Source organism: Strix uralensis, chromosome 5 (genome assembly GCF_047716275.1).
Source record: "Strix uralensis isolate ZFMK-TIS-50842 chromosome 5, bStrUra1, whole genome shotgun sequence".
In the NCBI taxonomy this organism is placed as follows: Eukaryota; Metazoa; Chordata; class Aves; order Strigiformes; family Strigidae; genus Strix; species Strix uralensis.
Window position 1 is genome coordinate 90112203 of NC_133976.1, and position 14396 is coordinate 90126598.

Sequence of the window (14396 nt, forward strand, 5' to 3'; positions counted from 1 at the left end):
GGCTGCGGGCAGCGGCCCCTCCCTGTCCGGGACGGTGCTGGAGGAGGAGCCGGTGCGAGCCGAGGGAGCAGCAGAGAGAAGCAGCAGAGAGAAGGTGAGCGGGGCCGCGCGGTCGGTCGCCTGGCGGTTGCCGGGGAAAGCCGCAACGGGGGGGGGCCGCGCGGTGCGGCGGGACCGGCGGCAGAAGCCGCTCCGGGTCGGGGCCGGGCGGCAGTGGCGCTTCCCGGAGCCGCGCGGCGCTGCGCTCGGCCGGGCTTCTGGGTGCATGGGCGACGGGGGGTGGGGGTGGGAAGAATGGTGTCCCCGTAGGGTCAGAAAGGCGGGACAGCCGCCTGTGGCGGTGTGGGAGGTGCTGTAGTCACGTGAGCGGGTCTTCCGGTCGGCCATGTTTGCTCCCCGGGGCACGCCGGGAGCTGTAGTTTTCGTGAACTCGGCTGCCCGGCAGCTGCGTCGCTGCCGGGGGCGCGCGGCACGGCACAGTCCTCGCTACCGGCGCGGCCCCGCGGCGCAGCGCGAGGGGCGGTTTTGTGGCGGGTTCGTGCGGTTTCCCGCGGGCTGCCCGCGGCTCCCCGAGGACCGGTGTGCCCGTGCCCCGGCAGTGCGCATGCGCGGTGGCGGCCCCCGGAAGTGCTGCAATCCCCAAGCGCTCCCCAAACCTGCCCTTGGGGCCCTGGGAGTGCAGGGCTGTGGGGTGGCTGCATTCACCCCACCCCCCCAACCCTCGGCATCGCCCGTGGGGACTGCGGAGGGGGTCAGAGAGCAGACGGGGTGAGCTGTGCCGTGGGCCAGAAATGGAGGCAACGTTTTGCTTTCCTGGGGCTTGAGAACAGATGCGTGTGGCTGATTGAGGGGCTCAGAAACAGACGGAGTTGTGTGGGTTTGGGCTCAGAAACAGAAGTCAAGTCGTGAATTTTTGGGACTTGAGAAGCGGCTCAGCAGGCAGGTTTTTGAGCTCAGAAAGAGGCACTAAGGCAGCTGGTTTGGGGGCCAAAAGCAGAATGCAGTTTGGCTGGTTTTGCAGGCAGGTGAGAGGTGGAGGGGTGTGGGAGGGCCCTGGGGGCTACGGGGGAAAGGAGGGGGTGGGGTTTGGGGTGGCATGGGACCCCGAAGCTTGGGAGGCCGACATGCACCAGACCAAACTCCATGTCTGAGGTGGTCTCGGGGGGGAAATGCGCTTTTCAGACCCTACGTGCCTTCTTCGGGTTCAGCAATTCTTTGTACGCTGCTTAGAATAATTATGGCCTGATTAATAATACAAAGTAATGAATGCTTAGCGAATGTACAAGGCGGATGTTCACTCCTAATACTCAAGCTCTGACAGTGATTGATTTACAGCCTTGTCAAAGCCCAGGCTGTTGCCGGTAGCTGGAGCCTGTGAGGAGAAAGAGCTGAAATCAAGCGGAGTTTCAGTGCAGAGCTGAAGCGTCACCGAGCCAGACCTGTAGCCAGCAGGAGCTGGAATGAGACAGGGTGTCCGCTGTCTGGAGCCGGCATTAGCCAGAGCCACAATTCTCTGCGGCTGTGAGGAGCAGGAGCTGCAGCCGGACTGTCGACTGGCTGCAGCACCCCTTGGCTCGACGGCGGAGGCTCCTCAAAGAGCGCAGGATTTGAGGTGAGTTGGTGGGAGAGAGAGGAGCAGTCGGACAGGAGCCACAGAGCAAGTGATTGCTTCTGAGTACAACAGATGCTTTATCTCTCTGGTTTTCTGGCTTCCACGGGAGATGATGGCTGCAACACCTGCTTTTTGGGGGCAGCACGGCACTTCCCAGGAGGGTGCTGTTGCGGTAGAGGTCAGTGCTGGCTGGCGTGTCGGTGACTGGCGGCGCTCTGTCTTGCGGGTGATGGAGAGGAACCTGTTGAATGTAGGAGCATCCCAGTGAGATGATGTGCTCCTGATGAGGATGGATTCTGGAGCGTGCTCTCTGAAAGGTAAGTCAAGGGGCAAAAGCCGTGGGTAGGGTGGGGCCGGCAGAGGCTCTACCATCAGGGCTGTGGAGAGGGCTATTTAGGCTTCCTTAAGTCTGGGGGAAGAGAGCAGGGTCTGTCCCACAGGACGTGCATGTTCTGGCCTGTGTCAGTGTACTCATGTCATTTGTGGTGTCTGTGTTCTGTCTTGTATGCAGTGCCTTCCCCACGTCTCTGTGGTAACCCGTGGGCTCTCTGCATGGCGCATGCACCTTGGTAGGCATCCATAGGGTCTCGGATGCCTTGCTGCTTTGGAAAAGAGCCCGTTGAGCACTCCCCGTCTCATGAGTGGAGCTTATGGCGTCTTTTGCATCACAGATGTTTGTGGAGGGTTGCCTTTGTGGAGGAGATCTGGGCCAGAATGACAGCTCTCCTCTTCAGAGTTCTGTTTCCATAGAGGTCCTTCCCCTACAGCACTTCACCCCCCGTGTCCTTGTGGGCCTCGGCCTTAAAGCCCGGCTCCTCCCACGTCGGTTGTTCTGGTTGTGTATTGCACTGCAGCACTCGCTGTCGGTTTTGACTACGCCTTGCTTTGCAGGGCTTTGTGTTCTGCAGCTGACGCAGGGCCATCTGGATCCCCAGAGCAAATCCTCGAGCGAGGTTTGCCGGAGTGTACAAACGCAAGAGAAGGAGGAGCGGGAGCGGGGTCCGTTGCGAAACATCTTCCTTGGCTCCCGGTTAGGAAGGCTGACACCGTGGGGGCGTGTGGAGCAGCGACGCTGCCGAGGCGCACGGTGAGGCAGTTCCAGGGGTGGGTTTAGAATGGGGGTGATCTGCCACTGTGGCAGGTGGGCAGTGGAACGGATGTTTGGAGTGAGGGGTGGATCGAATGGCTGTTGAATGAGCGTCAGTTTCTGAATGTGTCTAACTGTGTGTGTGAAGGTTTTTCCATTTCAGGTTGTATTTAATGTTGAGATAGTAAACATTTTTTTAAAATTGTGTTTAAAAAGAAGCCCAGCGGGGGGTTCGGTGTCTCTCTTACTCAGACAGAACCCTTCCTCAGGCTTTCTCTGTGCCCCTGAGCTCTCTCACAGTCTTCACTGCTGTCTTGGATGTCTCCATTCAGTTGCTCATCCCCTGAGGACATCTGTACATTGCTGGAACGCCTTGACTTTTACACCGTGTCCCAGAGCCGCCTTCTGTCTCTCTTTCAGTCTCAGCACCCTGCTCCTGCTGTCACCACGCCTACTGAGGCCAACCTCGTGCCCCGCAGCCCTCTTTTGGCACCGTGGCGCACTCTGCACCCTCCTTCCTCCCTGAGACCCTTTCCTGATGCCACCTTTCATCTGCAGAACGCTCGCGTTGTCCTCTGTGCTAGCTAAGATACCTACCTGGTCCCCTGAGGACACCTGCAGTTTCTTCAAATCCCCTCCGGACTTCTTCGTCATGTCCTTGAGCATTCTTTTGGCTGTCCTCCTCTGCTGCTGTCATGATGCCTCCTGAGGTCTTGGATGATCCCTGCAGCACACTTTTAGCCCTGTAAGTCTCCTTTGGACTTGTTTTGTCGCAATAGCACCTCTGCTAAGATCTCTGTTGCCAAAAAAGAGCATTCTTTTTCTTCTTTATGCCACCTAGGATGCCTCCTCAGACCTTCTTTGTGTACCACAGCCCTGTTTTAGCTCTGTAGTGGACTTGGACTCTCTCTCATGCCCTCAGAAACCCATCCTCAGGTGTGTTTGTACCTCAGAGCACTCTTAATCATCCTCTGTGCCATCTAGGGTGTCTCCATTTGGTCCCGGCCTCCCGACGACATCTGTACTGTTCCAATCCCCTCCAGACTTCCTTCTCATGTCCCTGAGCCTTCTTTGGTGTCTTTGGCCCAATCAGGACCTCTCTAAGGGTGTCATGATGCCTATCGATGCCTTCAAGGTTGCCCCTAGCAGACTTCTAGCTTTGTAGCAGACCTCGCAGCCATCTCATTCTCTCAGAGGGCTTCCCGAGTGTTCCTGCTATCTGTGACCCAGCCCAGTCAGTCTGTCCTCTCTTCCCTCTAGCCGTGCCTCTGTTCGTTCCCTGGGCCTCTGATGACGTGTTTCCTTGGTTCAGATCCCCTCGGGATTTAATCGTCATGTCCCCGGTCCTTTTTCTGTCTCTCCTCCCAGTCACGATGCCTCCCAAGACCTTCCTTGTGGTCTGGTTCCGTCCTGTAGCACTTTAGGTGGGGCCATCTTTGAGCCGCACACGAACTCATTTGTTCCTCTGTGCTAGCCAGGATTCCCGTGTTTAGTTCCCAGCCACCCAAGACCATCTGTACTCTGCTCAGGTGATCACCCGAGTTCCTCCTGGTTGTCCCTCAGCCTTCGTTTATCCATTAACCCCGCCCCCACGATCCCTCTCCTCACAGTCGCAGTGCCTGCTGAGACCTCCCTCGATCTCCGCAGCCCCTTGAGGCACTCGATCTCCTTTTCTCTCTCTCTCATTCTGTCAGAGCCTCACTCCTTTCTTTGCTGTGCAGCGCTCCTTTTTCTTTCTCTCTGCCATCAAGGGTGTCTCCGTTTGGTTGTTCTCTCAGTCATCTGTAGTTTGCCCAGATGCCCTCCTGAGACTCCAGGGCCCTCGCTGTGTCTGCAAGGCTTCTTTTCTTACCGTGCTTCCTCCTAACTCCTCTACTCTGTATAACAGTGTCTTCCGAGTCCTTTTGCGTACTCCACCGCGCTCTTGTGGCACTTCAGCTCCCTTTGGATTTTGTTTTTTGGCGCTCTTCAGAGCACTCTTCTCTTACTCTCTGGTGTGTCAGCCTGCACACGTATGTGGGTTGGAACTGCCCTGCCTGGGGCACAGCGATGTCGGTCAGGGGAAGAATAGCACTAAGAGTCTGTAGTTAATGTTGATTTGCCTGAACTGTTTAGGTACACCCCGTACAGCCCCCTTGCAGCAAGCAGCCCTCAGCAGCAGGCAAGGATGTCACGGGGATGACCGGAGCTATCTGGGAGAGGCTGCGGGAGTGGTAGTTGAACAGATGGAATCTCAAAGGTGTTAAGGCTCGTTGTGTGTAGGGCTTAATGCTGTTTTATTTTTATGTTTTTTTTTAATGGCAGGCTGTAATGACACCCTAGACGGTGTTCCTACATGGAGTCAAGAACTCTGGAATTGTTAAGCTGTCACTCAGCATCCAGGTGACCTGCTTAAAAGTTTTTTTCAGATCCAGAGGGACAATATATGCACCAAAGAGTGACAGAGGCAGCGAGCAGGGCACTGTAAGAAGGTGGGTCAGCGTGTGGTGTCGGAGGAGAAGACATGACTGGTTGCTACATGACTGGCTTATCGGTTTGGGGTTTTTTTTGTTTTGAAGGTGCAAAGCAGGATATCGGCACCGGAGGTGACTCGGGCAAGGTGAGATGAGTCGGCTGAGTTATTTTTCAGTTATTTTTCATGTGTCGTACTGTTGGTGAAACTAGAAGCATCTCCTGTTGTCTGTGTCTTACAGGTGGTACCCAGGCCTCAACGTGGCGACCGGTAAATGTCAGAGGCAGGGTGGGTGAGCGGCCAAGGTAACGGGGCAGGAGATGGCAGTCGGTGTGGGCAGGCTGCAGGTTCAGCTTGTGCCTCTCGCTTTGGTTTATGCAGGTGCCACATGTAGGCTGGAGGGGCGAAGCTGCGTGCTGCTGAGCAGTCCAGGACAGCGAGGCAGTTGTCGGCTGGGTCAGGGTTTTCGTGCAGAGAATCACGTGGCAGCTCGATGAAGCATTTCTCTTTGGTTTTGCAGGAGCCGGGCAGGCTGCCTTTGGAATCGGATGAGCGTTTGAGGTGAGCTGGGTAGTAGAGAGGAGGAGCACGGGGCTGGTGATTTCTCGCAAGCACAGTGGTAGCTCTCTGTCTTTTGGTATCGTAGGTGCCACGGGCCACGCTGGCCGCAGCGTCCAACACTGGACTCTGCGCAGAGCAGCTGAACGGAAAGCCCCGTGGCTGTTGAGGTGGAGGGTGTTGTGACAGAGGTGTGTCAGCTGACGTGATGCTGACTGCTGGCACTGGTTTTTTTTGCATATGATGAAGAGGAACCTGGCAGCTGCAGGAATGTCCCGGTTAGCTGATGTGGTTTTTGTTGAGGATGGATTCAGACCCCTGTCCCTCTGAAAGCTGAGTTGAGGGATCAGGGACCGCTGCCCTACAATGTCTAATCTTGACTTCAGTTAGAAAGAGACTTTACAAAATGGAAACCTTTCTCAAGGAAGTTTCATTTTATGAACTCTCCATCAGAGTGGATCTTCAGAGATGATGTATTTGGCAGTAGTACTCTTGGGTGGTGCAGCTGGCCCGACATCCCTGCTAATTATGGAACACCCCCCCCCCTCGTCAAGTTGTACGGGTGTATTTTGGAGATAGACACTCTAATGGTATCAGCTCACAGCTGGGCAAGTTCAGGGAATGCAAAAGGAAAATCAAATACTTATACATCTAATAAAAACATTTCTATAAGCGTATGCCCACCTTTATACTAAAGAGTGAAGGACTGAGCTTTATTGTTTGTTTTACCCTTTAAAGTTTTACACTTCACTTCTGATTTTATTGACCCAGCAAGCAGGATGTGCAGCAGCAGCAGCGCAAGGGCTGCGGCTGTCGTGGCGGATCCATCAGCCGTAGGTTGTGATGACGGTACGACCTCGTCCTGCGGCCTTGCAGGGTTCCCTCCCTGCAGCCCTGCTGTAAGGACGTGTCCTGGTTTAACCAGGATAGGGTTAAGTTTCCCCAGCAGTGGGGGGGAGCTCTAGCTGGGTTATTCAGATACCATGCGGACGTCACATCCTGGCAGGTCACGTTTTTCCTGGCGCGGAGCGCGGTGCACTCGTGGCTTTGTACATCGTGCTTCAAACTGCTGTATTTGGTAGCTATTTTGCTCTGTTCATTGCTATCACTATTACTGTTGTTGTTGGTTGTGTTGCTATTGCATTGTTGTATTAAACCTTTCCTTATTTCAGTCTTGGGGCTTTGTATTTCACTCCCTTTGTGGGGGAGGGGTAGCGGCCGCGTGGTCTCAGACCCCGGCAGGGGCTAAACCACCACAGGATGGGATGAGACATTCCAACACCACCAAGAGCATTTGCTTTTATGGGCAGAATGTGCTCGGGATTGTATCGATTGGCCTTGCTGGTGATTTGAGGAGTTGAAATTGCTCCGGCCTTGCCAGGGTGTGTTGTATGTGGAGCTGATTAGATCAAGTGAGTTCAGGATGGCCGGGCTGTCTGCGGGCAGTCCCAGCTGCTGTTCTCATTATGCAAGAAGAAAATTAACTATGGTGCAGAAGATAACAATGCACGTCCCTCATGCTGTACTTACTGCACTGGAACACAAAGGACGTTACTGGCTTGCGCCGAGTTGTTTGTTACAGTATCAAGCCCTGTTATTGGAGCAAGACGACATCACCTTAGAAAAAAGTACGGTACTAAATCCTGCATCTTTAATGCCGACAGAGAAGAAAAATGACTCTAACCTTGATTGTTTACAAGTGTTTGAACAGGCGTATGCCAGCAGACCAGACCCGAGAGATGCTCCCCTCCAAACTCCAGCTGAGGAACTGTATATACTGATGGAAGCAGTTGCGTTGTGAAAGGAATAAGAAGGGCTGGTTGTGCTGTGGTGACACTAACTGAGGATTGGGAAGCTAAAGCATTGTCTCTAAATACCTCTGCACAAAAGGCTGAAATAATTGCCTCAACCAGGCCTTTGGAATTAGCCAAAGGAAAAAGAGTCAGTATTTATACAGACTCTAAATATGCTTTTGGGGTTGTTCATGCCCATGGCGCTATTTGGAAAGAATGAGGACTTTGATCTGCCAGTGGCACACCTATAAAGCACAGAGCAGAGATTTTAAACTTGCTGGAAGCAGTACAGAAGCCGAAGGAGTCACCGTGATACATTGTAAAGCACATCAGAGAGGAAATGCGGATGTAATCCAAGGAAATTGGAGGGCAGATGAAACTGCAAAACCAGTGACGCTCAGTGCTCCTTGTGTTCTAATTCCATCAAGGGAAATGCAAGTAGAACCCCCGAGGTCTAAAGAGAAAGAAAATAAATTGGCTGAGTTACTAAAGCACAAAAGCATGGTGGAGGGTGGTAGATTACCCCACACGGGCAATGCGTAGTGACTCCTGAAAACATGAAAAGGTTAACGACTAAAACCCGTGAAGAAACACATGTGGGAGCAGAAGCAGCAGTCGGATCAGGAAGACGTTATGCAGTCGGGGTCAAAATGTTGCTCACTGCCAAAAGTGTGAGTAACCCCTGTGAAATTTGTTTTAGGAATGATCCAAAGATACAAGCCCGACGCCCTTCGGGAGAGATAAGAAAAGGCATAACTCCTGGTGAGTATTGGCAAATAGATTTTTCAGAATTGCTAAGGTGTAACCAGTACTGATGTTTATTGGTACTGGTGGATGCCTTCTCCGGTTGGCCTGAAGCTTTCCCATGTCAAACCAGCAAGGTAACAAAGCATTTACTAAAAGAAATTATTCCAAGGTTTGGGGTTCCTTTACGAATGTCCTCTGACAGAGGTCCACATTTTATAGCTAGGGTTGTCAAGAATATGAGCAAAATACTAGGGATGGGGTGGAACCGACACACCCCCCCGGGGGCCCCAATCCAGTGGACAGGTAGAAAGAATGAATCAAACACGAAACTGACAAATTGCTAAATTATGCCAGGAAGTCCAAGGAAAATGGGTTGAAGCTTTGCCACTTGCCCCGCTGAGGATTAGAGTGACTCCTAGAACTAGAGGAAGGATAAGCCCATGTGAAAGTCTATACGGCAAACCTTCTAACGTCAGTCTGACAGGGAGGGCCCAACGCTTGCATCTCGTAGGGGAAAAGGTATGAACCGAATACGTTATTGAGGTCCATCCACAAATGTGTCCTTTTAAGAGCACCTGTACCCCTTGATTTCCCGGCACACTCTTTCTGTGCCAGAGATCAGGTCTGCCTACGGACATGGAAGGACGATCCCCTTGATGAACAGCGGAAGGGACCCTATCGAGTGTTGCTAACCGCGAGCGCTGCTGTGAAGCTGGGACGAGCGGAACCCTGGGTCCATGACACGAGGGTAAAGGAAACACCTCCTGGGCTGGGGCGTCTGTACCTAAGGGACCTTGGAAATTCACCTGCAATGCTGCTGAAACATTGGTTCATCTAGGTTGTACACAAGGAATATCTCTGGTTTGTATCCTTACAAGTGTGGGGAGAATAGCCGTATTAACCTGTTTGTACAGAGAATTTAACCTGTGCTAAGGATGGACATCAGAGTTGGAGATTGAAGTCTTCGGAAGTTTATGAGCGCTTCCGTTAGATGGTATTGAGCGTCAGTTCTTGATGATTGGAACTTGTTGCTTAATTCAGCGTATGGCGCTTTGGAGACAAAAAACCTAGAAAAGAACGGTGTGAGCCTTGCGTTGTTTACAACAGGGTAAGCCTCTCGGGGGGGAATTGCTACCAAGCGCTTTGCACTTGCCAGCGGCCGCGGTTAATCCCGGTGTTGGTCGCTATAGTTACCGCGGGGGGGGGAGCGTGGGCCGGGCTGGAGGAGCCCCCGGGGCGGGCAGTGAGGCTGCGGGCAGAGGCCCCTCCCTGTCCGGGGCGGTGCTGGAGGAGGAGCCGGTGCGAGCCGAGGGAGCAGCAGAGAGAAGGTGAGCGGGGCCGCGCGGTCGTTTGCCTGGCGGCTGCCGGGAAAAACCGCGACGGGGGGTGCCGCGCGGTGCGGCGGGACCGGCGGCAGAAGCCGCTCCGGGTCGGGGCCGGGCGGCAGCAGCGCTTCCCGGAGCCGCGCGGGGCCGCGCTCGGCCGGGCTTCCGGGTGCGTGGGCGACGGTGGGGGGTTGGGGTGGGGGTGGGAAGGACGGTGTCCCCGCAGGGTCAGAAAGGCGGGACGGCCGCCTGTGGCGGTGTGTGTCGGGGGTGCTGTAGTCACGTGAGCGGGGCTTCCGGTCGGCCATGTTGTCCCCCGGGGCTCGGCGGGAGCTGTAGTTTTCGCGCACTCTGTTGCCCGACAGCTGCGTCGCTGCCGGGGGCGCGCGGCACGGCACAGTCCTCGCTACCGGCGCGGCCCCGCGGCGCAGCGCGAGGGGCGGTTTTGTGGCGGGCTCGTGCGGTTTCCCGCGGGCTGCCCGCGGCTCCCTGAGGACCGGTGTGCCCGTGGCCCGGCAGTGCGCATGCGCAGTGGCGCCCCGGTGCTGCCGCTGCAATATGGCGGCTGGAGGGGTGAGATTGCTGGCGGCGGGTGAGGGCCGAGGGGAGTGGTGGGGCGGGGGTGTCTGCTGCCCGCCGGCCGCCTGGCGGGGGCGGGACGGGAAGCTTCACTCCACCGCTGCGGCAGGGTCCCGTTCCGCTGGAGGTGAGGCGCCGGGGCAGCCCCGGGCAGTTCCCCGAGAGCTGGTAGAGGGGAAGAGGGGCAGTTGCCGGGCGTCTCCGCAACTCGCCAGAGCTCCCTCTGAGCCGGCTCTGGCTCCGCTCACCCGGTGCAGCTGCCTCGAGCTCCAGCACCTGCTCTGAAGCCTGTCCCGTAGCCCCAGGCCACCGCCAAGCCCTGTGGTGAGGGCAGCAGGCTGGCCCTCGGTGCGTCTGCAGAAGCCCCTGTGGAAGGTGGGACTCCAGCCAGGGGCGATCTAAGGTAGTAATGGTCAGTGCTGCTTCTTTCCCTCTTCCAGAGACCGTGCTGAGGCTGCGCTGGTCTGTTCCTGTCCTGGGAATGCTGTTCACTGCACCCACCTCGGGCTTGTGTGGGGTGTCTCTGCCTGGCCTTGTGCTTCTCACAGCACGGGGGCAAAAAGGGACAGGCGGAGCCCTTCCCGGCTGTGGACCGTGGCCAGGAGCTGCCGCAGCTGAAGCTGGAGAGGCCAGAGAAAGGGAAAGAAGGAGAAAATCAAGGCTATGTGGGCAGCACCCGCCTCCCAGTGCAGGAAGAGAGAGCCTGCCTCTCTGGGTGAGGAAGGAGCCCTCTTCACAGTCCGCAGCAGGCCAGGCCGCCAGCGTGCACCCAGGGTCTGCGTGCGTCACCCCAAGCGTGGTACGGCCGCGTAGTGTGCGAGCAAGTGAGGCTGTGTGTGTCGGAAGCCTGGTCTTGTAAGAGGTGAGAGACACCCGCGTATTCTTTGAGGGGGAGGACAGCCAGGCGACTGGATTTTCAGAAGAAGAAGAGGGGCAGGAGGAAGGAAGGAGAAAGAAGCATCTGACCCATCAAATTCTCCCGGCAGTGCCGAGAGCGAGAGCTGCGGTGAGTCCTGGGCCTTCGGGGCCCTGTCACCCGTCTTGTGCGTCCTGGTCCCTTCCTGCCCCTCTCCTGGACCTCTCTCTTTTCCATGCTGCTGTTATTTCTGCCCCCCCCCCCCCCCCGCCCCCCCCGACCTTTCCTATACCTCTCCTTTATTCTTCTGTCCTGCTCCTCCGTCCTTCCTTTCTCACTTTCTCTCTCTTGTCCTACTGCTCCCTTTTCTCATTTCTCTCTGCGCTTTTGTCCTGCCTCTCCCTCCTTTTTTTCATCTTCTGTCTCTGTGCTTAGTGCCGTCGCTTTTTAAATTTTCATTCTACGTCTTTTAGTTTGCTGTCACTATTTCGTGTTTCCTTAGGGCCGTCGCTTTTTAAATTTTCTTTTCTGTACCTCTGTTCTAGTTCGGTGTCCCTGTGTGATCATTTTTTCCTTTATTTCACCAATGCCTGTTGCTTTTAAAATGTTCTTTTTCCCTTCAATGTCTTTTTAATGAGTTCTTCTCTTTCCTTAATGCCCTCTCTGTCCTTTTAAATCGTCCCCTCTTTTGTTCGCTGTGGCTACTTTTTAGTTCCAGGGCGTGGTTGGACCAGATGACCTGCAAGAGTTTCCTTCCCACCTCAAACCGTTCTGCAGTTCTGGAGTCACAGCTGTCACATCCAGGGCGGTGAGCTACCACAGGCGTGAGAAAGTTGCCCCAGGCTTCAAGGCCATCCCGAGCGCCTGCTGCTTTACTCCAGCCGCAGCGCTCCTGAAGAAGAGGAGAAGGTAATTTTGCAGTGGTCAGGGCTTTTAGGGCTCAGTGGTCGTGCTCAGTGGGTTGCGTGGTTGTGTGGTTTGAAGGGACAGTCTGAGAGGGTGTCTGAAATGCTCTTGCAGGGTGGAGGGAGGCAGGAAAGCGGGGGGTTAGAGCTGGCAAGGGACTGCCCCGGGCTGGGGGGCGGTGTGCCCATGGGTGCCAGTACCTCAGCTGCTGTGTCGGCATTGCGGGAGCCGTGGGGGTTGTGGACTTTACTCTGCCTCCCCCCAGAAAGCTCTGGCTGACGAAGTTATGCCACAACAGAGACTGCAGCCGTCAGCACCACGGGATGCTGATAATGACCAGCACAGGCCTCGCTGTACTGTCGTTTTCCCTGCTGCTTGCAATGGATCTGCAGTGGCCTTTGATTTGCGGAAAAAGACTCTACAACTCGAAATGGAGTTATAAAGCAGGTATGTTTTACTCTGGCCGGGGTGCGAGAGGATTTTTCCACAAAGCTTGCACATCAACAGCACATTTTACCAAAAACTTACAGAGTGTGGAAATACATATTCACTGGATTACATAACACAAACATACATATGCATGAGTAAGGCTGGGTTAGTTCTAGAGGCTGGTGTCAGCAGTTTATGTTATCTTTGCACCTGTGCATTGCCTCCTGGGGGGCGTCTTCGGGGTCTTTGGGAGGAAGGCTCGTAGTCTTTCTCACCTTGTGTTTTCCCCGGAGCATGCGCAGATTCTCTTAGCCAATTTCTTGAACAACAAAAATGTTTTTCAGTGGGTTTACTCATGCTATCTTATTTAAGGGAAGCGATGAAACTTCTACCATCCGTATATGTCTATCTTTACTCATTGCCGAGGCCCAACTAGTTAGAGCACACCTGATCCTCAAAGACAAAGCCATGATATTTTGCTGAACACTGCAGTTCTTGGTAGATTTTCACAGTAAACTGCTTTGTTTTGATGAACACAGTAGTCCTTGGTAAAATTCCACAGAATAGTCTGGGCAAGCAGGATTGTTAGCAATATTAAAAAATACTATAAGTCATACTATAACTTGCTAGAAGTAAACAAGTTGTCTAAGCAGTTTTCTACAAGTAAATAAGTCTTCCCCCCGCCGCCCCCCCGCCCCGAGACAGTTCTCTTTTCTTTCCTTGAAGAACATCGATGGTGGGAAAGCTTATTTGGATGGTCACCACCACCAACAGGACTCGGTCTGATTTTCCTAATTCTAACTTTATTATGTTTACTACTTCTAATAGTATTGTATATTAAGATTTGGAGGATGGTTAAACAGATCACTCAGTTACAAAAGTATCCCTGTGTGTATACTTCCCTAAAATATTTTTTTTTTAATAGAAGCTAATAAAACACAAACTTGCCTTCAGTTATAATTGGATTATGGCATCATCTGTTTATAGGCATAGAGGCAAGAGGCAACCACACCGCCACTCTCTGGACAAGATAAATTGACTTCAGTCACGGGGTGGATTGTGGTGGTGCAATTCTTACCCCTCCCCGCTCCTCCTTGTTGGGCTGCTTGGTGCTAGGTGTGATTCCACCCACATTCCCCCGAGCAACACACCGATCTGGGGAGATAAATCAATCATCTCGTCCTCGGTGTCTTTTGCAGGGCTTTTCCCAGCTGTCATTATGCTACTTGTCTGACTTTGGCTCACTCTTTGACATATGATTTCCACTGCACTCGCAACAGTTGTGGCTGTGTAATAATGTTCTCTCTTATCTCCTTAACCTGCATTGCTCTAAATTTCTCATCTCCTGGAGTTTTGCTCGCTATTGGTGTGTGTGAAGGTGCCTTTGGCTCTAAAAAGATTCCTGACGCATACAGCTTACATCTCAGAAGAGCCACAAGAAATGAAGTACTGTAGCCCAGGTAATAGATTGTGAGGGCGGGAAAGTGGCTGTGGGGGGCGGAGCGGCCGCCTGAGGGGAAGGGGACGGGACCTGCCTGTGGGAAGAGGGAAGGGCGGGAAAGTGGCTGTGAGGGGCGGAGCGGCCGCCTGAGGGGAAGGGGGCGGGACCTGCCTGTGGGAAGAGGGAAGGGCGGGAAAGTCGCTGTGAGGGGCGGAGCAGCCGCCTGAGGGGAAGGGGGCGGGACCTGCCTGTGGGAAGAGGGAAGGGCGGGAAAGTCGCTGTGAGGGGCGGAGCAGCCGCCTGAGGGGAAGGGGGCGGGACCTGCCTGTGGGAAGGGCGAAGGGCGGGAAAGTGGCTGTGAGGGGCGGAGCGGCCGCCTGAGGGGAAGGGGGCGGGACCTGCCTGTGGGAAGGGCGAAGGGCGGGAAAGTGGCTGTGAGGGGCGGAGCGGCCGCCTGAGGGGAAGGGGGCGGGACCTGCCTGTGGGAAGGGCGAAGGGCGGGAAAGTGGCTGTGAGGGGCGGAGCGGCCGCCTGAGGGGAAGGGGGCGGGACCTGCCTGTGGGAAGGGCGAAGGGCGGGAAAGTGGCTGTGAGGGGCGGAGCGGCCGCCTG

General features: G+C 54.8%; 1 protein-coding gene across 7 annotated transcripts; it reads left to right on the top strand.

Moving 5' to 3' along the window:
* Window positions 1-1609: 1609 nt before the first annotated feature.
* Window positions 1610-13694, top strand: LOC141944893 (uncharacterized). Of its 7 annotated transcripts, none has more exons than XM_074872216.1 (6): window positions 1610-1929; window positions 10594-10952; window positions 11043-11159; window positions 11722-11918; window positions 12181-12362; window positions 13332-13694. In XM_074872216.1, the coding sequence occupies exons 1-6, from the start codon at window positions 1896-1898 to the stop codon at window positions 13376-13378; spliced, it is 936 nt and encodes a 311-aa protein (XP_074728317.1). In that variant the 5' UTR covers window positions 1610-1895; the 3' UTR covers window positions 13379-13694. The 7 variants fall into 7 exon arrangements, with proteins under 7 accessions (XP_074728317.1, XP_074728321.1, XP_074728314.1 ...); XM_074872220.1 differs by having other exon boundaries at window positions 12214-12362; XM_074872213.1 differs by lacking the exon at window positions 13332-13694 and having other exon boundaries at window positions 12181-12946.
* Window positions 13695-14396: the final 702 nt, after the last annotated feature.